Raw genomic sequence first — 25,797 nt, forward strand, 5'->3', positions numbered from 1 at the left:
GCAGAGACATTACTTTGCCAACAAAGGTCCATCTAGTCAAGGCTATGGTTTTTCCAGTGGTCATGTATGGATGTGAGAGTTGGACTGTGAAGAAAGCTGTGTGCCGAAGAATTGATGTTTTTGAACTGTGGTGTTGGAGAAGACTCCTGAGAGTCCCTTGGACTGCAAGGAGATCCAACCAGTCCATTCTAAAGGAGATCGGTCCTGGGTGTTCTTTAGAAGGAATGATGCTAAAGCTGAAATTCCAGTACTTTGGCCACCTCATGCAAAGAGTTGACTCACTGGAAAAGACTGTGATGCTGGGAGGGATTGGGGACAGGAGAAGGGGACGACAGAGGATGAAACGGCTGGATGGCATCACCGACTCGGTGGACGTGAGTCTGAGTGAACTCCGGGAGTTGGTGATGGACAGGGAGGCCTGGCTTGCTGCAATTCATGGGGTCGCAAAGAGTCGGACATGACTGAGTGACTGAACTGAACTGAACTGTCCTCTACTTACAAGCGGTATTTCTTTATAGACACTTGATTTTGTTCAAATTTGGGTTAAAAAATAACATTCTTTTGGTTCTAGTGACAGAGAACTTAATTGCATAAGCAAAGCAGTGAGATTTATTTGCTCAAGTATCTCAAAATTCTAGGGTACAGCACAGACTCATATCATAAAATGTCTTCTTGATTTTTCTTTCTGCTTAATTCAGATCTCTTCTGAGTTTTGGCTTCATTCTCCACCTCCTTTCAGGTTCAAGTCCATAGGAAATAAAGTTGCTTCCCGATGCTTCAGTTTCACATATCCATTCTGAACCAATTAATGGCATTCTGCAGAGTATTAGTGGTATCCTAAGACATTTTGGAGGGGATTACCATCAGTATTAAGGCAGATTGGAAGCTTCGTGAGAAAAGTCGGGATAGCTTTGACAACTAAAGGCGGTCAACCAGTCAGTAGCCCTCAACTTCTCCATTGGAGGCGGCCTCACTGAGTAACTGGGCCAGGCAGAGAGGAGCCACACCCCTCCCGAGCCACGCCCCCTGGCGGCTGTCTCTGAGCGCGTCACTTCCGGCTTCGGGCGATCCGCATCCGGGTCAGGCTGCACCTCTGGCTATAGGAGTGTGTGACTCGCGGTGGTGCCGCGCCGTCAGCGTTCTGTCGCCAGTGTGATCCGCCAAAGTGCCTACAGGCGGGGACCCCCCGCGGCTTTGCGCTGAGAAGGACGGGCAGGGGACCTGGGAGCGAGCGGCGGCCGGGCTGCGCCGCTCGGGGGCGGGCTGGCGGCTCTGCTCCTTCTCTTGCTGCTGCCTCTGGGAAGCGGGAGCCAGCCCTGAGGAGTCCTCAGCAAGCAGCGACCCCCTTCCCCGGCTCGCCTGCCCGCCCCGCAGGGGAGGGCGGAAGATGCCGGTGAAGAAGAAGAGAAAATCTGGGGTGGCAGCGGCAGCGGCGGAAGACGGAGGCCTCAAAAAGTGTAAAATCTCCAGGTACCGCTGCCCCCTGCCCTTCAGTCTTTTCTTTTTGCTTCAGGACCGAAAGAGGAGGCGGCCGGGCAGGCCTCGGGCCGGGAAGAGGCGAGCCCCCTCTGATAAACCGGGGTGGCAGGCGCCGGACCTCGTGAGTCTGTGCAGGGCTCCACCTCGTGTTGGGTTGTGTGCTCAGGCGCCGCTGAGGGACTCTTGAGAGTCGCTTCCCGTCCGACTCTGCGTGCCGAGGAGGGTGGGGGAGACGAGTACCCCACCGTTCCCTAAGCCTCCCCCGCCCTCAATTCAGACCTGGCAGTGTACAGATCCGTGCAAGGGTCATTTCTAGAATTTCTCTGTAGACTGTGAAGAAAGGAGCAGAGCGCGAGGAATTTCGTCCTGACTGCTGCTTTGGGAGTCATAGAAAGAGAAGTTCCTTGTGCTGGAATTGGCCTCCAGATTTAGTATTTGGAGTGATCTAACCCGGACCATCCCAGCAGGAGCCCCATTTTCTGGAAGCATAGTGTCTCCACCTGCCAAATAAAGTGCCTGGCTATAGTGCCTCCATAGCTAAGTCGCTGTGTGCAAAGTTGAAAAGGCCCTGCATGCGTTTTGTTGTTTAGCCATCAGGATGTTGTTAGCTCTCAACATAAATATTAATAATTTGAGAGCTATTATACTCTGCATCTTGGAGAAAAAGAAAGCAAGGCAGAGTTGTAGTTGTATAGCTCTTTGGTTCCGTTGTAGCATGTCATTAAGGCATTACAGCAACACTATGCTGCAAAAAATCAGTGCGATTTACGTGTGAGAAGTGGGTTTTTTAAATCTCCTTATTGGATGTCTTGACTGTCTTACTGGTTGGCACTTAAAGTAAGAACTTCAGATGCTACCATTTCAAGTAGCCAGCATTATTAAGAGGAGATAATGATAGAGCTCTCCTTAAAGAGAAATCTGCTTAAAATGTAAGGTAGGTGACCTCTTTAGTCTGCTTCATCTTTTTTGTAATTGGTTGGATTTTTCCTCTTATTACTGTGGTTGGCGGAAGAGCCCGAGGGTATTTGACTATTACTGTGAAAGATACTGCTGTATTCTTATACCTCTTAATAACTCATACTAGAATTGACATATACTCCACTAGCTCATATTTGTATGACGCATGCAAATTAATTCCTTTTACTTTAACTTGTAGCAATCTTAAATGTATAACGTATTAAAATTATTTGAATTAAGCACATTAAAACGGCTGAGCCGTTAGTATTCTTAGCACTCAGGTGATACTTTGCTCTGTCAACTTAAAATTTTAATTTGGCACCCTTATTTTATATTACATTATTCAAAAACTATTACATAGTTGCAGAAGTTAGAGCATTCCTGTCACTGTGGTAGTATAACTGAGCTTGAGAAAAGTTTCTCTATTCGTTAAATCTTAGAGGCCACTTACGAACTTTCTAAATTTTAATAATTTTATGAAAAAGATAGATCCTGGGATTAAACTGCTTTGGCCCAATTATTTGAACTGGTATGATCTATTAGAGTTTTTTTTTTTTTTTTCTTTCTTTTTAATCTGTGGAATCTAATTATACCTTTAAGTCCTATATTATCTTTTATCTTTAAAATGTTTAAGTTTGGTAGATGGTAAATAAACAACTAATATGTAATATTCTGAAATATTGATTCACTGGGTATCAAAATATACTTTGTAAAGTTCATTTTCAAATTATACACATACAGAATTTTTATGCAAATCAGCAGAATCACTGTAAAGATTTACGTTTTCCCAACTACCAGTCCTGCATTGAGACCATTAGGTTGAACTTCTATGTGGATTTTTGAAATCTGGGAGCAATAATTTTAGTGATATTTTTGGTATTTGATAGTGAGCAAAGTAGCATTTGGGCTTTGTTAGCCAGAAATTTTTGTGTGTAGATTACTGTTTCAAATTGCATATATTTAACAATTCCAGTTTTTCCCTATAACACCAACTGTAAAAAAAAAAAAAAGAAAAAAAAAGACTTTGGTTTGAATTGAAGTAGTTCATATTGAACTTAGCTTTTCACTAAAAGTTGAGACTTGATAAAATTCTTAGGCATTTGTGTGTTTTCTAAGCTATTGCAGATCCCAACCCCCTGCTAGACTAATAAGTGGAGAGGAACATTTTTCAAGCAAGAAGTGCCTGGCTTGGTTTTATGAGTATGCAGGTAATGAAATTAATATAAGAAGATATCAGTCACATGCTTTAAAACTTTTTTTTTTTGGTTCATTCATTTAACAAATATTTATTGCAGGCCTGCTGTGTGTTAGTGCTCTGTGCTGAGATCAGGGTCAAGACTGAGGATTACGGTTAGGCTAAGAATTTGGTGCCCTTTCAGGCTGATATCTTTTTAAATATGTAATTCAGTATATGTTTAGTGGGTAGGGTGAAACTCATTTACTGTTAGCAAAATTTGTAAATCGATTCATTATTGGTTTATGTCCATTGGCTACAGTAGAGTTGGTATTCTGGAAAACTATGTGTAATAGAACATTTTATACTTTATATGGTTCTTGTTTTTCTTTTCAGTTTTCTTTGAAGTTTTTCTGAACCATAAGCTTGTATTTTCTGAAACTTTTTTTTGTGAAACTTTTGGGAAGATATAGTAAAAGATTTTAAACTCATATATCATTCCATGACAGTTTTACCCTTTAATACATTTATTTATTTAGCCATTCACTTCCACTGGAGATGCAATAATAAATAAGAAACTAAACAGACTGATGTTAGTATAGTATTCTATATGCTATTAATATATCAGGAAGATGCACTGTGAGAGTTCATGGGAGGAGTGTATAACCCAACCTTGAAAGTGTCAGTGAAAATTTCTTGAAGAAGCTGGTTTAACCTGCACTAAATCTTATAGGAGGTGAATGAAAAACTCTAGGTCTAGGATGAGACTAGTTCAGAGGTAAAAGTCAAAAGCCTGGGATGAGGCCAGAGTTAAGTATATGAAAAAGGAACTTGTTTCTCATTTATTATTAACTTCTAAGTAGCAGTTAAAGGGGAGATTAATTCATATTAAATTTTATACATTTTTTCCCCCATAGAATCGTTAGAATGATTAGTTCTTTTTGGAATTATTGATTTTAAATCTGCCCTCCACTCCCAACTGTTTCCTTGTTTTAACCTGCCTCCCTGGTTGGGTTTTTTGGGGTTTTTTTCCCCTTTTACCTATCATCCTCAGAGTGTTTGTGTAGAATAAAACACTGTATATGCAGTCATTGTCTTGTATTTAGTGATAATAAGGCATAGATCTCAAGGGAATTTTGAAGTTAAGATTTAGTTTTAGGTTATGTATGGAAAAAAAGACTATTTTGAGAGACAGTAACTTCACTGTTGGTATCCTCTGAGCAATCTCAACAATATAATTTGAAAATTGTTTAGTAACAGAACAGATTCTTTATAGACGAGAAAAGCTGCTATTACTGGCATCCCAAGACAACCACTAACCCAAATTAAATAGAGGGAATTCATTTTCTTTTGACCTCCATTTGAAATGTTGACCCAATATTCAAAATGCCAGTTTTACTGGTATGCATGGTAAGGTATAGAATCAAAGGCTGGTCATCTTATTTTACCTATAAAGGGTACGAGATACATAAAATTAATTAGTCTTTTTTTTTTCTTGCTTGCTTGATTGTTTTACTTCTCATAGGGACTTTCCTGGGTAGCGTAAGATTAGATTTCGTTAACCATTTATTTTCTATGCCACCATTTTTTAGTAGCCAGCAAACTAATTGCTATCTTTATTCTTTATTATCTTATTTTTTCCTGTGACCATTCTGCTAAGTAGGTGGTGGTATTCTGGTTTTATAGGTGAGAAACAGGCTTAGACCAAGTAATTTGCCCAAGATCATACAATGACAAGAGCCTGGGTTCAAACCCCGGTCATTCTGACCATGTAGCCTATGCTTAACTGCTACTATCTGGTTTTAAAATTTGTACGTGGCAGCCAGTTTTCCTTTTCCAAAAAAAATATTAGTAAGTATACTTGAGGTTAACTTATTTTCTGTCATTCATGGAATGATGCATATTTATGGAGCACTTGTATCCATTTGTCAGGCACTGTGCTGAGTGCTGGGAATATAGTGGTGAACAAGTCAGACAAGATCCCTGCCCTTTGGGGACTTGCCTTCTAATGGGGAAGACACAGTAAATAAGCAAGATAATTACAGATGGTGGAAGATTATAAAAGTAATGTGGTGTGATGCAGGGATGGAAAGTAGAAAGTTGGGATAGACTTTCAAATAAGGTGACTAGGGAAGGCCTCTCTGGAGATTGCTTCAGAGACCAAAACGATGAGGAGGTGCTAGATGTTTGTCAGTTAGAGTAACTGAGATGTCCTTGTTTAAAATGGAGACAATAATTGTGCCTTCTGAGATAAAACATGTAAAGAAAACACTTAGTACTGTACCTGGTATGTAGTTAGAACCCAATAAATGTTAGCTTTTATTAAAAAAGTGATAGTATTGCAGCATCAGATTTACTGGTTATATATTTTTACAATACTGTTCCAAAAAATTAACAGTGTAGCTCCTATGTAGCTTATGTTTAAGGTGCTGTGTCATGCTTTGAGCAGATTTTTTTTTCCCCTCAGCATTTGCTCTGGCTGGCATTGTTTCAGACCCTGCAGATATAGCTGGGAACTATATGGTTATTAAACCATCAGAAAATTGATTTTCTTTTAAATTTTAAAAGCGTTTCCTGGAGGAAGAAATGGCAACCCACTCCAGTATTATTGCCCGGAAAATCCCATGAACAGAGAAGCCTGGCAGGTTGCAGTCCATGGGGTCTGCAAAAGAGTCCGACAGGGTTGAGCGAAACAACTGCAACAAAATGTTTTACTACAAATCTTCTTAATAAGATATTGTAGGTCATAAGTGGTGTGTGAAAAGCCTGATAGTTTTTCCCTTTCATAAGACCTCTCATTTTGAGTGATACTTGCATTGGCAAGGATTCAGGAATATATTAGGCCTGTTGTTGAAGAAAGGTGTAGGAAGTGAAAAGGCATTTTAAAGTCTTATAAAGAATCAAAAAAGGAGGGATAGAATTGCTTAGTCCTAGTAAAGTAACCAGCTGGTAGAGTGAACTAAATCATTTTCATAGCTTCTTAAGTTGAGTAGAAACCCATATTGTGCCTGAAATAGTTAAATTCTACTCCAGAGGTTTTACCCTGGAAGTAGTTTTATTGGAAGAGTTTGTTTGAAGAAGTATAATTGATGTTATGTGATCTGGGGAAAAGAACATTAGTATAGACTTGGTTTTAGATTTAGATTGTTATTTGTTTTGTGAAAGTCACTTGACATTTACAAAAAGGTCTTATATGTATCTTATATATCTTTATATAACACAATTTAACTTGATTCTTATCAAATTTTAATCAGTAGTCTCCCATTTTCCAGGGAGGCTATTTTTTATGACAGTAACTGATATTTCTTGATATGACTCTTCAGCTTTCTCTCATAATTACTAGTGATGGCAGTGTGGAGGGCAAGTTTGCTTTCTTGCTGCATTCAGTTAAAATATATTTCAATCATGACTTAAAAAAACTTTGTTTTCTTCCATTCAGTTTTTTTATCTGGTTTTTATTTCCATCCAAACCACATATAAGGATGCACATTCAGTTATTTTTTTAACACCTTAATTGTGTATGTGTGCTTTTAAAATTACGTAATTAACACATTTTCATAAAAAAAGTCTCCAAATGTATATTAGGAAGTGAAAGTTTCCTATAATTATCACCCCTTAACCTTTTAACATTTCACTGTATAAAAAAGTATAGTACTTATTTAGACCAAAGAGTTTTTAAAACATTTGGTTTCAGATCATGTTGTTAATATCATCTTAGTAGTCTGGACCTCATCTGAGACAATAAAAGCTTAACTGGTCCCATACTGGGTGGTTACATTTTTCTACTGAGAAAAACTGTAGTACATTGGCCCCATGTTGTGCTTATGAACTAATGATGGTGATATAAAATGCCACCTGAGCAGCCTTGGTCTAGTCCATGACATATAAGCTGGAGTATTTTTAGTCCTTAAGAAAGGAAACAAGTTTCTCTTAGCTACTTTAATATTTGAAGACTGTGTTTTCTTTCAAAAACCAAGTGTGGTAAACATATTTGTATCATATCTAGTTTTAAAATTTATTTTAGCCTTTTAAATTGAGGTATAGCATTATATTAATTTCAGGTGTACAACATAATGATATATGTTTTTATCACAAAATTATTACCACCTGTCACTACGCATGGCTACAAATTTTGTTTTCTTGTGATAAGAACTTTTAAGAATTTACTCTCTTGCTGCTGCTGCTGCTGCTGCTAAGTCGCTTCAGTCGTGTCCGACTCTGTGCGACCCCAGCTATGCCATAGCTGGCAGCCCACCAGGCTCCCCCGTCCCTGGGATTCTCCAGGCAAGAACACTGGAGTGGGTTGCCATGTCTTTCTCCAATGCATGAAAGTGAAAAGTGAAAGTGAAGTCGCTCAGTCGTGGCCGGCTCTTCGCGACCCCATGGACTGCAGCCTACCAGGCTCCTCTGTCCATGGGATTTTCCAGGCAAGAGTGGGGTGCCATTGCCTTCTCCGGATTTACTCTCTTAGCTACTTTCAAATACACGAAATAGTATTATTAACACTATATTCCTCCTGCTCCATGTTACATCCTCAGGACTTACTAAGTTTGGAAGTTTGTACCTTTTAACCACCTTCACTCATTTTGCCCACCCCTGCCTCTGGCAACCACCAATCACTTCTCTGTATTTGAGTTTGATTGTTTTTGGTAGATTCCTTATACAAGTGAGCTCACGTCGTTATTTCCCTTTCTCTGACTTGTTTCACTTAGAAAAATGCCCTTGAGGTTCATCAATGTTGTCACAAATTTGTTTTATCAAGTCAAAAGATAACATAAAAAATAGGAGAATTGATGTACTGACTTATGTTTAGTATTACTAAGGGAAAAAATAGGAAAAATGTCCTTAATTTTTGAACTAATGATAGACATAGCTAATTGAGGGATTAAGCATTTATTTCTACATTAAGATTACATAATATTCATGCTTTACTAGGAAAATATCTCATTCTGGAATCTCAGTGTAGCCATTTCTTATATCATTATTGTTCTATCTTTAAAAAAGTATTAAATTTTTATGGATATATTTCAGAAGGTTAATGAATGACCATCTGTTTTAGTAAGAAACAGATAGTCTCCTCTGTTTACTGTCTTGAATTGTGGGTTGGTACTGGCATGTTCTAGTAGAATAAGGAGCTCAAACCTTCTTGTGCTTCTTTATATTGATGCATTGTCAAAAAATTTCTTCAGAGGAAGCTCTCAGTAAATGTAATTTTAAGGATAGATTCAAGTGATTGTACAACCTAGTGATTGTCATTAATGTTTGTTTTTATGTCCTTAATTATATTTTATAATGTGTTCAAAGAGGATTTCAAAGTTTAAAACAAATTTAATCTGTACAAAGATTCATACTTTATCAAAGGTATGTCAAAATTCAAAGTCAATTATTCACAAAAAAATGTTATGTATTCATAAATTCCTTTAACACAGTGGCTTCTGTTTTATGTTGATATAAAGTTATAACAATAAAATATATAAATTATTTTTGTCTTTGAAGGTCCTGATGAAGTTGTAGGGCCAGAAGGAATGGAAAAATTTTGTGAAGACATTGGTGTTGAACCTGAAAATGTATGTTTTATTTTTAAGTAGAATGGAATGCAAGTGGGGTATAGCATATTCATAAATTTCTAAAAATTGGAACAGTTTAATCTTATAAGAAAATTTTGTTTCTTCATGAATATTGCAGATTTTCATTTAGGTTTTTTTAAGTGAATTTAACTTGGGCATGTATTATCTTTCTTGATATAAATGTCTTTTGTGATAGAGTAAGAGAGATTCTACCTTCAGAAACTGTTAGAATATTTTGCTTTTAAGAAATTGACCCATCTAAATTTCTTTACAGTTAATAATTCCAGAGATTGTACTCTTTAATAGTTGAAGGATGGAAATAGTTGTATAAAAAATGCTCTCCATGATAAATATAGACATGATAATCTCTGTGCTGACTTCTCCCCTATCCTTTATGTTCTGTTCTTTCCAGATTATTATGTTAGTTTTAGCGTGGAAATTGGAGGCTGAAAGCATGGGATTTTTTACCAAGGAAGAATGGTTAAAGGGGATGACTTCATTACAGTAAGAAATTTTTTTAAAAAACAAATTTGATGGCCTATTTGAAAATCTTAATTGATATTTTGTGCTTCGTAATTTCAGGAGTAAGGCTTCACCTTAAATTAGTAGGATTGAAAAAAATTATATTATGGTCTTTGGCAAATGAACAGTTACTCCATTTTTCATATTTTCTAAGAAAGAATCTTTAAGCAGTTCTGTTAAAACCCACCTATTCTCCTGATGCATGAATTAGAGCTTTATGATAGAAGTTATTTACTCATGGAATGTTTGAGCAATGAGGGACTTCTTTCTCAGAATACAGAATTCTACTACGGGAGTAGTTTGTTCTTCGGCAGTTCTGAGCTCTGGGGCCTCCTCTCTCTTCAGTTTTATACTTAACTTAAAAAAGAAATTTGAAGTGAGTTACATGACAGTTTTAAAGAATAAAAGTAGAAATATTGTTTGGCATTAATAAATAAGTGTGCAACATTTAGCCATTTTATAGTTGTATACTTTCAGATTGTATGCTGCTTTTGAATGCTTTTATAAGTTATAAAATTGCTTCTTTTTCACAAAATTGCTTCTTTATAGAAATAATTTGATTTTGGCTTTCCAGAGTAAAGTGTGCTTAGTTTCAATTGGTAATTGTATGTAATTTTATGTCATATTCCTGATGTTCATCCAGGAAGTAATTAATAATCAACATTCTAAAATAGAGCAAGCATAAATTTATAATATTTGTGGAGCCCCAAACTGGAGGTTAATTAGTTTCCTGTTGTGTGTTTTTAATTAACATGCTTAACTGTTCTTTACTCTTTGTTTGCCTATCCTTAACTTTCAGAATACCTGTTTTTTCAAGTGTATTTGTTCATATGGAACTTAAATATTTTTGAATTTTCAGTGTCTAATATTTTCTAATTCTCCTTTTAAACCAGCATTAACATTTAGATATTTTATGTGTGTATCTACACTCGCGATAAAGAAAAGAGAACACACTCTCACTTTTATTATTTATAGGTGAGATGGTTCTGAAATTCAGAGAGGTGAAGAACATTTTTGCCAAAGTTTACATAGTTCCTGTGTAACTAAGAATAGCAGAGCTAGAATGTTAATTTCCTGATTACCAGTCTACCATACTGCGCTTCCTGTTGTGTCATTCCTTTGTTAGCACTCTTTATAAAATAGAAGGCCATTATCAACTTTTAAAATCATAGTGTTTATAACCAAGACCACAAATTCTGCCATTCATCTAGGTGTCATAACATGCCAGATTAAAATAATGTTGCTTCTGAAATTCTTTGAGCTGTTTGCCACCATTTAATTAATTTTTTAGAGAAAGAAAAACTATACAGGAGTATGCAAAGAATATAAAGAATTTTATACAGCTCAGTCTGTTTTATTAAAACCTGTATTGGTTGTCACATAGCTCATTAATTGTGAGACCTTTAATTTGACATTACAGTTGCTTTCTGTACTCTTCTGCTGCTGCTTTTGTCCTACTTTTTTCAATATCTCAGCTAACAAGTGTTTGCATATTTTTAAACCAAAAGTTTCTAATTGCTTTTGAATAACTTGATATTATATAAGGAGCCTCTGTATAACATATATAAACAAAAATGTTTCTAGTATTTACATATGGCTTTAGGTATATGCTAGGAAAATTGATGAACCCATGAACATGTTGATTATTAGGAAATCTTTCCAGTAGGAAGTTCACAGGCTTTACATAATAAAAGCAATATTTAGCACTTAAAATTGACCCAGAGGTTTTTGTTTCACTCATGTATTATCCCCTACCCATTTGCCTAGAGCTCTATATTGTAGAGCCTTGAAGTTACTAAAATTAGGCAAGCATTCTTGACTGGGAAAATAGTTTTTTTCCTCTGATGATCTAGATTGCTATGTGATATACAAAGTATCTTTTCTTAGTTGGCTAAGTCTTATTATCCCCTGAATATTCTTAAAAGGAACTTGTATAAAATAGTTTACAAAATAAACCAAGAGAGACCGAGCTCTTAGTTTTTTAAAAAATGTATAGTTTTCTAGTATACTTGGTTTTATATAATTATAAAGTATAAAATTTTACAGACTTGGTTCTTTTTATAGTTGTTTATATTTTTAGGATTTAATATAATCTGAACATAGTTATTTGATGATTCCTGAATCACTGTAATGTAGTTATCAGCTGTTTCAAATTAATTAATTTTAACCCTTAGAACACTTGAGTAGAGCTCTGCCAAAGAATAGAAACAGTCTGATAGTTATGCTATGCTAAGTCACTTCAGTCCTGTCCGACTCTGTGGGACCCCATAGACGGCAGCCCACCAGGCTCCCCCGTCCCTGGAATTCTCCAGGCAAGAACACTGGAGTGGGTTGCCATTTCCTTCTCCAGTGCATGAAAGTGAAAAGTGAAAGTGAAGTCGCTCAGTTGTGTCTGACTCTTAGCGACCCCATGGATTACAGCCTAACAGGCTCCTCCGTCCATGGGATTTTCCAAGCAAGAGTACTGGAGTGGGGTGCCATTGCCTTCTCTGACATTATGGTAAAGAATAGTAGAATATCATAATCATGGTTAATTAAAATCTGTAATGGTGTAATACTTAACTGTTTTCAGAGTACTTTTTTTGAAAACATTTATTTATTTTAAAGCTGTTATTCATACAGACTTTCCATAACTGAATTGTCATTTTCTTTTGTGTGAAAGAATTTATGGTATGACTTTGTACATAATTGGAGTAGAATGGTCATTTTGTAAGTTTTGGGGATGTGATTGCCATATCCTTTCCAGATATTTTGCTCTATTTTGTTTTCATTGTTTTTTATTAATAGTCAAATTTCCCTTCAAGTCAGATTTAATTTAATATATATTTACCCTTATTTTGTCTAAAATACTGTGCGCTTACTGGTGATCACAGTGAGGCATGGGACACAGCTTTTACTTAGTTACATTCTAGCAGGGCAGGGAAAGTGTTACAATACTGTAAACATAAATAAATCCCCAGTGGCTCAGCGATAAAGAATGTGCCTGCAATGCAGAAGATGTGCGCTCCATCCCTGGGTCAGAAGGGCCCCTGGAGAAGGAAGTGGCAACCCACTCCAATATTCTTGCCTGGGAAACCCCATGGCAGAGGAGCCTGGTGGGCTACAGTCCATGGGGTCTCTGAAGAGTTGGATACAACTGAGAAGCAAACCATAGATCCATGTGGGATGGGACAGATGCTGAGTAAAAGTAACAGATACTGTGAAAGCACAGCTGCTAAGGGGATGAATTACCACTGAGTAGACAGGCAAGTCTTTGCTATAGGTGTGGCATTTGAACTAGACCTTGAACAATGATTAGGATTTTGATGGTTGAGGATATAGAAAAATGTTTTAAGAGAAAACTGTGAGCAGAGCCTTGAGAAGGAAAAACATATGTCTAGTTTGCTGGAATCAAAAGGTACATAAAAGAAACTGACAGCAGTTTTAAACTCCAGATAGTTGAGATATGGCTGCATTATGCAGGACTTTGACTAATATGTTGAGAGAGTTTGAACCATGTGTTTTAGCTTGAGAAGGCACCAGGTTACTGAGCACAGGAATTATCAAAGATTTGGGGGATGATTTCAATAGCGTTGATTTTCCTTTTTTTAAAAAAATGTTTTAAGATCATACACTCTTGAAAATCTTAGGAAAACTGTGAACCTTATCCCCGTTAAAATGCACAAATGTTGCTACACACAAAATGTTGCATATGGATCTTCTTCCTTGCATCTATAGCGGCAAGATTCCAAGGATACTTGAAAATTTTATTCTGCCATACTTACTGGAGCAAAGGACTTTTCTCATATGTACCAGCTGAAAGTTTGTTGTTGGAGCAAAGATGAGTTACCATGCTGCTAGAGAAAATTGTGGGCACAGATCTTTGAAAAGAGTATACCTGATTATGATCATGAAGAAAGAGGGGAAAGAATAGCATCTGATGAGAACACTAGTACACTAAGCTGTCTTCCAGTAGCCTACAAATTGTACACCTTCTGGTCTCTATATTGAGCTCTGTACTTTGAAGAGTAAAGGCTTGACGGACTTTACTTTCTTAAAGGATTTAGAGAGGAATGGGGAACATTTATATAATTTTTTTTGGTGAGAGTAGAAGAGTAGATTGTATGCTATACTGTGTGTGGCATATGATTTATCGTTCACTTAGCATTTGGGGCCCAAGTACCATTTGTCGTTGGTGTGGTTCTTCCCCTTTGCTCTCCCGCAGAGTCACCGTGACTGTTGCAGAATGTCCCCTCTCCACATTTCCAGGTGCCTGCAGAGGTGGATTTTTTGTATTGTTGTGGTCAATAGACCTGATTCAGAGAATGTTCTAAATCCATAACTTTGTGAATAAAATTCTTCCTATTATAGCATCAGTGTGTCACAGCATTCTTATTGGGACTTGAAGATTAAGGAAGAGAACCTCACTTAGACCGAAATGAAAATTTTCTCTCATTTTAAAGGTCATTAATGAAGCAGAAATTAAAGTCTCTCTTGTTAATAGAATGTTTAACAATATTCAGGAAATTAATCCCCAAGCCTTTATGTTGAAATTTAAACCCATTTCTATTCATTCTAACAGCAGTGGCTTTGAAGATGGTTATTGTATTGTGCCAGTGTTCCCTGAAAAGTATAGTTTTATTTGATATTCAAAAATAGACTATTCTTATTTTCCATGCTATACTACTTATAGTATGTGTTTCTTTTTAGTTCAGAAGAAATATTCTTCCTACTTTAAGAGGTATCAAGATTATTAACTCCTGTGAGTCTATTTTGGAGCTAGATTAAATATCAGAATTGTGTGTTAATAACAGCTTGGGCGTGTTTACTGGTTTTGCTGGGTTCAGCCATGTCTTTATGATGTTCGTGATAAATGTGGAAGTTTGTGTTCTAATTTTTTTCACTTTTCTCTAAGAAGAAACATTGACTGTCAGTTCTATTAAATTCTTTCTCTGCTGAAGGTGTAGAGGAGCCATTAGGAATGATAGTTTGGAGAGAGCCACCCATGTGAAGATGCCTGTTAACTCAGCCTGTCAAGCTAAGAATTGTGTTACACATTTAATATATGACCCTCATTAGTAATCTTATGGCTGTCTCATTGTTTTTGTGGTTTTAAAATGAGAAACAGACTGGAGAAGATTAACGTACCTAAAGCCACATGGCTGGAAGTGGAAAACTTGGAATTTCAATTCTCTGTTTGACTTGAAACTTTGTTCTTTATCTCTGTATTATTGAGGTCTCATCCTAAGTAATATTGTTACTTTGTGTATTTCCCTGGAGAACAAAATGGCAACCCATTCCAGTGTTCTTACCTGGAAATTGCATGGACAGAGGATCCTGGTGGGCTACCTACCATCCACGGGGTCACAGAGTCAGACATGACCAAGCAACTGAGCACACACAACTGTGGAATGTAAAATATTTGGAAAGGACTGTAATCTCTTAGATTATCTCCTAGAGAGAATTGTCAGTCACTACTTACATGCTTAACAATTCTGTTTGAACTATAGTTTTCCACTAACCTTTTCCCAGATGGGTATTTTGAAACCTTTTGTAATACATCATCTACTTTGTGTTTTATTTTTGATATTCATACCTTTATTTAACAGACAGTTTTGGAATGCTGGGGCCTATATGCCAGGCCCCATGTTAATACTATGAGGACGATTTTTGAATTCTGGAAGTATTGAGAGAAAAAAAGCTTTTAAAGTAGGGAGATATCCTTTAACTTGTTTTCCCTCCGGAATCTCAAGTCTGTTAAGATTTTATGTGAAAATGTGAGTCACATCATTAAAAAAAAGTGTGAAAAGCTGCTTGAAGAAGCTCTAAAGATGTGGAAAACTAGGCCCCTACTTAAAGGTAGGTCCTGGTGGGAACGGGAGCACCTGTGACTAGTCACTTCTAGTACTAGGACCTTCGGAACATTCTCAGTTGACAACTCTGGAGATACTGAAGTTTTGAGATGTCCCAGTTTTCAAACACTATTATAATAGCATGTAATCTCAGAATTTGTTTCTTTTGCGTATTCTTCTGGTAGAAGTTAACTGCATTTTCAACTTTCATTAAAACTTTTTCATAGAATGAAGAATGTTTGCACTAGTAGAAGCCATTTATTGAAATAGTAAATAATAAATTTCTCATAAATGATAAGAATAAATTTTTCTTATTTCTTCTTGAAACATTTTGTGTACTTATTCATATGTAAGGAAGTAGGCCCCAAACAAAGTAGATGATTAACTTATCCAAACTTTGATTTCCATTTCTGGCAGTTACGGCATCCTAAGTATGCAAACAAATCATTTCCCATATTACACACCTAAATGTTGGTTAAAATATGAAACATCTTTTAAAAAACATACTTGTACTTGACTATAGAAAAATAAATCAGAAGCCAAAAATTATGAGAGATGGTAATTCCATAGGGCTCTATGGAGCTGGCATTTACCCTGAGGATACCTGCCTGTTCTTAGTCAGCTAGGTTAACCTTTTATGCCTGTTGGAAACTGTAGACAAATTGCATTGAGAATCATGTTAAAACCTCACACATTTAGTTATTGATGCCAAATCTATCCAAAAGATGACTTGTTTGCTTGGGCTTGGTTTGACATATGCAGTTGGAGACAAAGGGCTTCTAGTAGAGAGAATTCCTAACTAAAAGTGCTTTTTGGGGAGTTCCCTCTTGGTTAGGATCTCACGACTTTCACTTTCATGGTCCTGGCTGGGTTCAGTTGCTGGTTGGGAACTGAGATCCTGCAAGCTGAGAGGCATCGTCAAAAAAAGGAGCTCTTTGTCATGAGGATGTAGACACAATCCAAAAAGGCATTTTAGTCTTGTCTCAGGTAATTAGTACTCCCATGTGTTTAGTGGAAGCAGTTCTGTATAGGAAAGCATTTTAAACAGAAGCCTCAATTTCTTCAGAGAAAAGTTCAGTGATTGTTAACAATCAAAAATCACTAAACAAGTTAGGAAACAGATCTTAAACTTCAAAATAAGACTCTTTAAGGCTAGTATTTTGAGTTACTACAATTTCAGTATAAAATAACTACATTAATGTGTATTAAAAAAGAATGGTCCCAGATGATCAGATTTCAGATAATTTCTAAAAGTGAAATATATAAAAGATTTAAAACTCAGTAGATGAACTAACTGCAAAGGAGATGGATATAAATGATGACCTACCATATTTGAGGAAAACAGAAAATAGAAAAGAGGCTAAGAGCTATAGTGGATTGATTTTTTAAAATTAATTTTGAGTCTGTTTTGTGAATTTTGACTGTGTTCTCTATATTCTAGATTTAAGTCCTTCATTGAATATGTGGCTTGAAAATGTTTTCTCCGTGTCTGTAGCTTGTGTTTTTATTCTCTTACAGGGACTTTTATACAGAATAAAAGTTTTAAATTTTGATGATGTCTGGTTTATTAGTTTTTTCCTTCTTATGTGTTTTAAGTGTCAAGTCTAAGAATTCTTTGCCTAGCCATGGATCCTGAGGATTTTTCCTTACTTTTTTTTCCTAGAAGTTTTATATTTTTACATTTTACTTTTAAATCAGTAATGCATTTTGAATTGATTTCTATCAAAGGTATGAGACTTAGATTTTTGGTTTATTTCTTTATCTGTGGATGTCCATTTGTACCACTACCATTGGTGCAGAAACTCTTTCTCCTATTGAATTTTACCTTCATCAAAAAGCATCTGGCCATACTTGTGTGGTCTCTTCTGGGTTCCCTGTTCTGTTGATCTTCTTCCACGACCACACAGTCTGCATTACTATAACCATGTACTCAGTCTTGGAAGTCAGGTAGACTGATTGATCTTTTCTCGAATTTTTTTTTAGCTACTACAGTTTCTTTCAACCTCCTTTTTCTTTCTTGGTCACACTGTGTGGCGTGTGGAATCTTAGTTCCCCGACCAGAGAGTAAAACCTATGCTAGGAATGGAGTCTTAACCACTGGACCACCAGAGATGTCCCACTACTACAGTCTCTGCTTTTCCAAAAATTTTAGAATAATCTTACATATTTACAAAAAATCTTACTGAGATTCTTGTTAAAGTGCATGTGAATTTGAGAAGAATTGACATCTTTGCTCTTTGACTCTTCCAAAAATAGATATGTCGCCATTTACTTAGGTGCTTGGTTTCTTTCATCATTTCTTTGTAAAACATGGACGTCCTGTACATACATGTATTCTAAGAATTAAACCTAAATATTTCGTTTATTTCAGTCACTATAAATATTGTGTGTTTAATTTTAGCATCTGTATGTTCATTATTAATATATAGAAATAGAATTAATTTTTGTATGTCCTGTATCCTATGAACTTGATGAACACACTTATTGTAAGATTTTTGTGTGTGTGCTCTTTGGGTTTTCCACATGGACAATTGTGTCATATGATTATGACAAAAAATAGGGCCAGTTTTATTTCTTTTCTGGTCTGTACATCTTTTATTTCTTTTCCTTGACATATTGCATTGGCTAGAATGTCTACTATTATGTTGAATAAGTGTGGTGATAGTGGACATCCTGTTTTGGTTCCCCATGTTAGAGATAAAGATAACAGTTTTTCACCATTAAGTATTGTTATTGGTAGGTTGTTTGTAGGTTTCTTTTTTTCTTTTTAAATCAAATTGAGCAAGTTCTCTTTCTGTTTTTTTGTGAGTTTTAAGGTGAATAGATATTAAATACTTTAAATACACTTTCTGCATTAAATCATATAGTCATGTGGTTTTTCTTTTTTTAGCCCATTAATGTGCTTATGTTAATTTTTTTGTGAGTACTGAATCAGTCTTGCATACTTAGAATAAATCCCACTTGATCATGGTATATAATTATTTTAAATATTGCTTAATTCTATTTGCTAATATTTTGTTAAGGCCTCATGAGGGATATTGGTCTATAACTTTATTTTCTTTTTCTTATTTATTGCGTTATAATGGACATAAAATGTTATATTAGCTTCAGATGTAAAGCATAAGGATTCAATATGTGTATATATTACAAAATTAAGGACTTCCCAGGTAGCTCAGTGGGTAAAGAATCTATCTGCAATGCAGGAGACATAGGTGACATGGGTTTGATTATCCATCAGTATATATAGCTGTAAATTTTTTTTCCTTGTGATGATTTTTTTTTTAATTGTCTTTGATTTTAGGGTAAAGGTAATACTGGCTTTATAAAATAAATTGGAAAGTTTTTGCTTATACTTTATTTTTTGAAGGAGGTTGTAGAATTGATCTTCAAAGATGGTGAAATTCTCCAGTAAAACCACCTGAACCTGTATATGTCTTTTATAGATGTTTCTAACTTTTGAATTCAGTTTATTTAATAGTTCAATAGTTACACAACTCAAATATTGGTCCATGTCACCTGTTTTTGTTTTTGGCTATGTTGGGTCTTTGTTGTGTTGTATTGGGGCTTCTCTTGTTGCAGAGCATGAGCTAAGTCGCCCTGCAGCATGTGGGATCTTAGTTTCCTCACCAGGGATCAAATCCGCCTCCTTTACATTGGAAAGTCAATTCTTTAAAAAAAAAAATTTTTTTTAATTTATTTGTTTATTCATTCATCCATTTAGGGCAGTGCTGGGTCTTGATTGTGGCAAGGACTTCTCTCTAGTTGCGAGGAGCAGGGGCTGCTCTCTGGTTGTGTGTGGGCCTCATTGTGGTGGCTTCTCGTGCAGAGCCGTGCACGTGTAGCTCGTGGGCTCAGTAGTTGCAGCTTCCAGGCTCTCGAGTTGTGGCGCATCGGCTTAGGGCTCTGACGCATGTGGGGTCTTCCTGGATCAGGGATCGAACCCATGTCTCCTGCATTGACGGGTGGATTCTTGACCTCTGAGCCACCAGAGAAGTCCTGGAGAGAGAATTCCTAATCACTGGGCCACCAGGGAAGTTCTGAGTCTGTTTCTTCTTAAGTTATCAAAGTTGTATCCTTTTGATACCTGCAGGTCTAATGATATACTTTGTTTCATTCCTGATACTGATAATTTAATTATTTACTTTTCCTACTTGCCATAGATTCAATCTGGTCTTTTTCAGTAATCTAAGCTCCTATTTTTGGAATCTAGATAAGATTTCAAAAGCAGGAGCTTAGATTGTTGACTGAGACTGTTTTCTTCTTTAATGTTTGTATTTATATTTAGTGCTATAAATTTCCCTCTTAGCACTGTTTTGTATCTCAAACAATTTGATATATGTTTTCATTTTCATTCAGTTCAGTATATTTTTTGGTTTCCATTCCCATGGACTGTTTAGGAGTTGGCTGTTTAATTTCTAAGTTTTACTTTCTAGTTTGGTCTCGTTGTGGTCGAAGAACATATTCTGTGTGATTTCAATTATTTTATATCTGTTAAGATTTGTTTTATGGTTTAGGATTGAAAAGAAGTATTTTGTTGCCATTGAGTAGAATGTTCTTTCCAAGTCCATTGGATCCTGTTGATTGTTGGTATTGAATTCTTCTACATGTTTACTGATGTTCTGTGTTGTTCTGTCAATTGCTGAGAGAGAGAGATTGAAATCTAACTGTAATTGTGAATTTGTTTATTTCTCCTTATATTTTGCAGCTCTTATCTGGTGCACATGTTTGGGATTGTTCCATCTTCTTGGTGGATTGACCTTTTGTCATTATGTAATATTCTTTGCTCTGAAGTCTGCATTAGCTGATACTAGTTTAGCCACCTCTCATTTCTTTTAGTTGTTTGTACAGTATATCATTTCCTATTCTTTTACTTTCAGCCCGCCTATATTGTTATATTTAAAGTCAGTTTCTTCTGAACAGCATAGTTTATGGTGTTTGTTGTTGTTGTTCCACTCTGTCAGTCTCTAATCTTACAATTGGTTTATTTAAAACACTTATATTTGATGTAATTACTGATGTATTAGGGCTTAAGCCTGCCCTGTATTTTACAGTTCAAGAATGGTGGTTCTTTTGTTATATATTTCTTTCCTTAGACTTTCAGTTTCTTTGCTGATAGTTTCTGTCTTTTCATTTGTTTTAATTTCTTCTTGATTGCTTACTGGAGCATTTTTATAACTGCTTTAAAATCTGAGTTGAGTGATTCTAAACATCTTGAGCATTTCAGGGTTTGCATCTATTGATTGCCCTTTTGCTGTTGAGGTCTTGGTTCTTGCTATGGCAGGCAATTTTTTTTTTAATTGAAACCTGGAAAATTGGAGTATGATTTTGTTATGAAAGTCTGGATCTTACTTGAGGCTTCTGTTTTAGCTAACTTCCTCTAACACCACTTGGGCGGGAGAGGAGGGCCTCATTAGTTTCAGGCGCCCATAGAAAGTGAAGTTCCTCTCTGCATCCTTGACATCTGGGGAGGAGTCCTCATGACTGTCAGCGGAGGTGAGAAGCCTCCACAGATGCTTGATCTCCACTGACACTGCTGGAGTGACGGCCGCGTTCCTGGGTAAAGCTGACAGCCTTGACTCGACATCCTCCTCTGACACTTGCAGAGTGGAGGAGGAGTGTCTGCTTTTCACTGCCTGATGGGAGTACCCCTTGTGGTTTCCGCTGACACTGCAGAATTTGAGAGGGCGGCCTGCTTATATCCTAGTGTTTTGTTTGTTGTTTAGTCCCTAAGTCGTGTCTGACTCTTTTGTGATCCCATGTACTCTAGCCTGCCAGGCTATCTGTCCATGGCATTCTCCAGGCAAGAATACTGGAATGGGGTGCCGTTTCCTCCTCAAGGGGGTCTTCCCAAATCAGGAATCCAATCCAAGTCCCTTGCGTTGGCAGGAGGACTCTTGACCACTGAGCCCCCTGCTGCTGCTGGGTTGCCATTTCCTCCTCCAATGTATGAAAGTGAAAAGTCAAAGTGGAATCGCTCAGTCGTGTCTGACTCCTAGCGACCCCATGGACTGCAGCCTACCAGGCTCCTCCGTCCATGGGATTTTCCAGGCAAGAGTACTGGAGTGGGGTGCCATTGCCTTCTCCAACTGAGCCCCCAGAGCGCCCCATATCCTGGTGAGGGTGGACCATTCAGTTCCCCCCATTCAGGCTTTGCTGGCGTTGGTAGGGGTTGAGCCAGTTTTCTCTTTGGTGTTTGACTAGAGAAGAGTGGTTTGTTGTTTTTTTCCCTTAACAATTTCTGTCTTGCCAGATTGCTTACTTTGGGCTAGAGGGGGAGAGCAGGCTTTTGTGTTTGTTTATTTTTTGTCTGCCCTCGTTGGCATTTCTGTTTTGCTGACTCCTTCAGCTCCAAGCTGGGATAGATGAGGCAAGAAGAAAACCCAGGGAACATGCTACTGTATCATTTCTCAGATTCTTTCAGAGTCTTTTTATGTTTGTTTTGTATATAATGTATAAGGCTTTTAATTGAATTAACAGGAGAGACGTGAAATAACACTTCATCTTCTTAGAAGCAAGTTGTTTCTCTTATTTTTTCTTAAAGTGAACTTTCTGCCTTCCTTCCCCATCGTACTCTACTGCCTCTTTTCTCTGCTCCATTTTAGAAACAGATTCTTTGAAAGCAATTGTCTAGGCTTCTTTTCTCTAGTTTCTCCTCTTTCGCTCTTTTAAACCTATTCTAGCAAGACTTTATCCTTATAGCTCCTCCGAAATCACTCTTGTAAAGGCCTTATTTACAAGTGAATAATCAAACCAGTTAATACTGACAAAGCTTTGGGTGAAGCTAAAATTGTAGAGGGAAGTCTGTAGCATTAAATATTATATTAAAGAGGGGGAAAAAGTCTAAAACCAAATGAACTGGTATCTAATTTAAAATAAGGATTAACCCAAAGAAAGGAGATAAAAAGTGTTCCAACCCTGGTAAAACAGAAAAAAGATACAATTGAGAGAATTAAGAAATTCTGACAAGGTAATCAAGAAGAACAAAAAAAAGGAAAAAATATATAATAATCATGTTAGAAAATATTGTAAATATTTTAATTGGCATATTTAAGTAAAATTATATGTGAAATAAGTAATCAGAAAAGTGTATAAATGACCAAAACTGATTCAAAAAGACATAAAAAAATCTGACTGGTCTAATAACCATTTAAAATGCTGATTTAGTAGTTTAAAGGTTTTTCTTTTCTTAGTAAAAAGGCTCAGGTGGTTTTTCAGCTGCTGAGTTTGTTCATATCCTGAATCCAATGTTGAGTAAACTTTTTTCGGAAAACAGAAGAAAGTGTACCATTTTTCATTTTGTTTTTTTGAGGCTTATGCTATAAGCTTGTTACAAGACTAGCAAAAAAAAATGTGAAAGAATGAAATTTACAGCCAGTCTCATTTATGAACAGCAGTGTATAAAACAGGTAACATGACCAAGTTTGGCTTATTCTAAGAATGCAAGTGTTAAGCAACACTAGAAATTTATTCAGATATTTTACACATTAATAAAATGAAAAGTTACTACACATCACATTGTTGATTTAGAACAGTGAAAGGCTTGGTTAAATCTGAGAATGCTAGGTGTATTGTCATGAGTACTGAAATCAGTTTTGCGTGGAAATCTATTGGTCACAGTAGATGGCACAGCTAATTTGATTGAAAGGAGTCAGATGATCTCAGAGAGGACAAACTGTGAGTTAGTTCTGATGAGAGATTTTTTGACAAAATATTAGAAGGAACAGCATATCAAGTAGATAAAATAATATGTGCTTAAAGCATAGATATGGCATTTGGGAATGGTAAGTGAATTATAACTAGAGCACAGTTACATTTTAAGGATATTGGGCCCTGGCTGGAGATGAGATTGGAAGTTTATGCCAATTGTGAAAGGCTTTGTCTGCCTTATTTCTTGCTAAATAGTGGAGTAAATCAACCCAGGAAAAGGCAGAAAGCCAGTAATACTTTGGAACATCCCATCTCTTTAGTTCCTTATATTTAGTTAGTTGTACCTTTAGAGATAACATCTATTGCTTGTTTGCATTCTTTTGTATATGTACCTGATGTAAAGTTAGGTGCTGTCACTGATATACTTTGATTTTTTGTTTACTAAAAATGTAGTGACTGAATCACTAATATAATGTATTTCCTCTGGATTACCTACTAAACTTTTAAAAGCAATCATGGTTAGTCTCTTTCACCAAGATGGTGCCTGAGAATTTGTGTCAGAGGCCTGATTAATTTTATTTGTTCTGTCATTTTAACTTTATTTGTGGTAAAAGCATATATCTTAGTATGTTTCTTTTTACCAAATATTTGTGATTTTATTCGAGGTTATGCTTGAGTTGTGGGTGTTTTTTTTTTAAAGAAAAGTTATTGGAGTGACGTTTCATAGATTGCCAGGTTTTCTTTTCCCTCTTTCCCTTTTGCATTGTATTGGTAGGTAGAAGGCAACGGTTATTCTAAATTTGTGAATCAGAGATTTTAAACCTAAACTAACTTCATAAATGTGCTCACTTTTTTATTTAATGCATTCATTCTAACCCCCAAAGATACTTTTATTTAATTTTCTTAATTATATAACATTTGATTTTTTAATTTAAGGTGTGACTGCACAGAAAAGTTACAGAACAAATTTGACTTTTTGCGCTCACAGTTGAATGATATTTCTTCGTTTAAGAATATTTACAGATATGCCTTTGATTTTGCAAGGGTAGGTGGAATTTCCATGTTTGCAATTTTAATATTTTTTTAAATTATCTTGAAACCACACTTAGGAAAATTTTTTTATCTTTTGTTTTAGGATAAAGATCAGAGAAGCCTTGATATTGATACTGCTAAGTCTATGTTAGCTCTTCTCCTTGGGAGGACATGGCCACTGTTTTCAGTATTTTACCAGTACCTAGAGGTATGTATATATTTTTATTTTTAAAATAATATTTAAAAACTTCAGCTGAATGAACAGCATACCTTTGAATGAATAAAAACAAAAAGACTCTAGCTTTTTAAAAAATCTGTGTAAGTGGTTGAAAATTTGTTTAAATGTATACCTATCTGCTCTCATTTAGACATGAGTTCATGTTCATTAATATATTTTGTGCATAAGCCGTGTATATTCCTTTCCTCACAGCTCTTCTCCCTTCGGAAAAAAAAAAAAACAAAGATAAATCTTCAAAAAAACAATTTTAGCACAAATGCCCTTAATGTAAAATTAGTTTCTTGGGATTTTTCAGGAGAGAATTGATGCTAGTGTACAAATCTCAAGCTTCTAAATCTTAAAGTTTCTTTCTATATACAGAATATTAGACTGAAAAAATCAATTTAAGAGAACCAATTTTAGTATTAAAGCTTAGGCTCAATCTAAAGAATTAGAATAAACTTTTTATCGTGTTGTTGTTTGTTGCTCAGTTGAATCTTACTCTTTGCGACCCCATGGACTGCAGCACGCCAGGCTTCCCTGTCCTTCACCATCTCCCGGAGCTTGCTCAAACTCATGTCCATCGAGTCGGTGATGCCATCCAACCATCACGTCCTCTGTTGTCCCCTTCTCCTCCTGCCTTCAGTTTTTCCCAGCATCAGGGTCTTTTTCAGTGGGTCGGTTCTTCCCATCAGGTGGCCAAAGTATTGGAGCTTCAGCTTCAGCATCAATCCTTCCAATGAATATTCGGGATTGATTTCCTTTAGGATGGACTGGTTTGAGCTCCTTGCAGTCCAGTTGAGTTGAGTTCAGTTCAGTTCAGTCGCTCAGTTGTGTCCGACTCTTTGCGACCCCATGAATTGCAGCACGCCAGGCCTCCCTGTCCATCACCAACTCCCAGAGTTCATTCAGACTGACGTCCATTGAGTCAGTGATGCCATCCAGCCATCTCATCCTCTGTCGTCCCCTTCTGCTCCTGCCCTCAATCCCTCCCAGCATCAGTCTTCGCATGAGGTGGCCAAAGTATTGGAGTTTCAGCTTTAGCATCATTCCTTCCAAAGAACACCCAGGAATGATCTCCTTCATAATGGACTGGTTGGATCTCCTTGCAGTCCAGGGGACTCTCAAGAGTCTTCTCCAACACCACAGTTCAAAAGCATCCATTCTTCGGCGCTCAGCTTTCTTCACAGTCCAACTCTCACATCCATACATGACCACTGGAAAAACCATAGCCTTGACTAGATGGACCTTTGTTGGCAGAGTAATGTCTCTGCTTTTGAATATGCTATCTAGGTTGGTCATAACTTTGCTTCCAAGGAGTAAGCATCTTTTAATTTCATGGCTGCAGTCACCATTTGCAATGATTTTGGA

General features: G+C 36.6%; 1 protein-coding gene across 4 annotated transcripts in view; it reads left to right on the forward strand.

Annotated features, from left to right (window-relative positions):
• Positions 1-1,073: 1,073 nt before the first annotated feature.
• DCUN1D5 (defective in cullin neddylation 1 domain containing 5) overlaps positions 1,074-25,797 on the forward strand; it is a 41,313-nt gene continuing 16,589 nt past the window's right edge. Inside the window, 6 exon segments of one of the 4 annotated variants that reach the window (NM_001046012.1) lie at positions 1,087-1,470; positions 3,553-3,644; positions 9,107-9,177; positions 9,590-9,681; positions 24,114-24,222; positions 24,313-24,417. In NM_001046012.1, coding sequence (NP_001039477.1) covers positions 1,388-1,470; positions 3,553-3,644; positions 9,107-9,177; positions 9,590-9,681; positions 24,114-24,222; positions 24,313-24,417 — 552 coding nt within the window. In that variant the 5' untranslated portion in view covers positions 1,087-1,387. 4 annotated transcript variants of the gene reach the window in all.

Source organism: Bos taurus, chromosome 15 (assembly GCF_002263795.3).
Source record: "Bos taurus isolate L1 Dominette 01449 registration number 42190680 breed Hereford chromosome 15, ARS-UCD2.0, whole genome shotgun sequence".
In the NCBI taxonomy this organism is placed as follows: Eukaryota; Metazoa; Chordata; class Mammalia; order Artiodactyla; family Bovidae; genus Bos; species Bos taurus.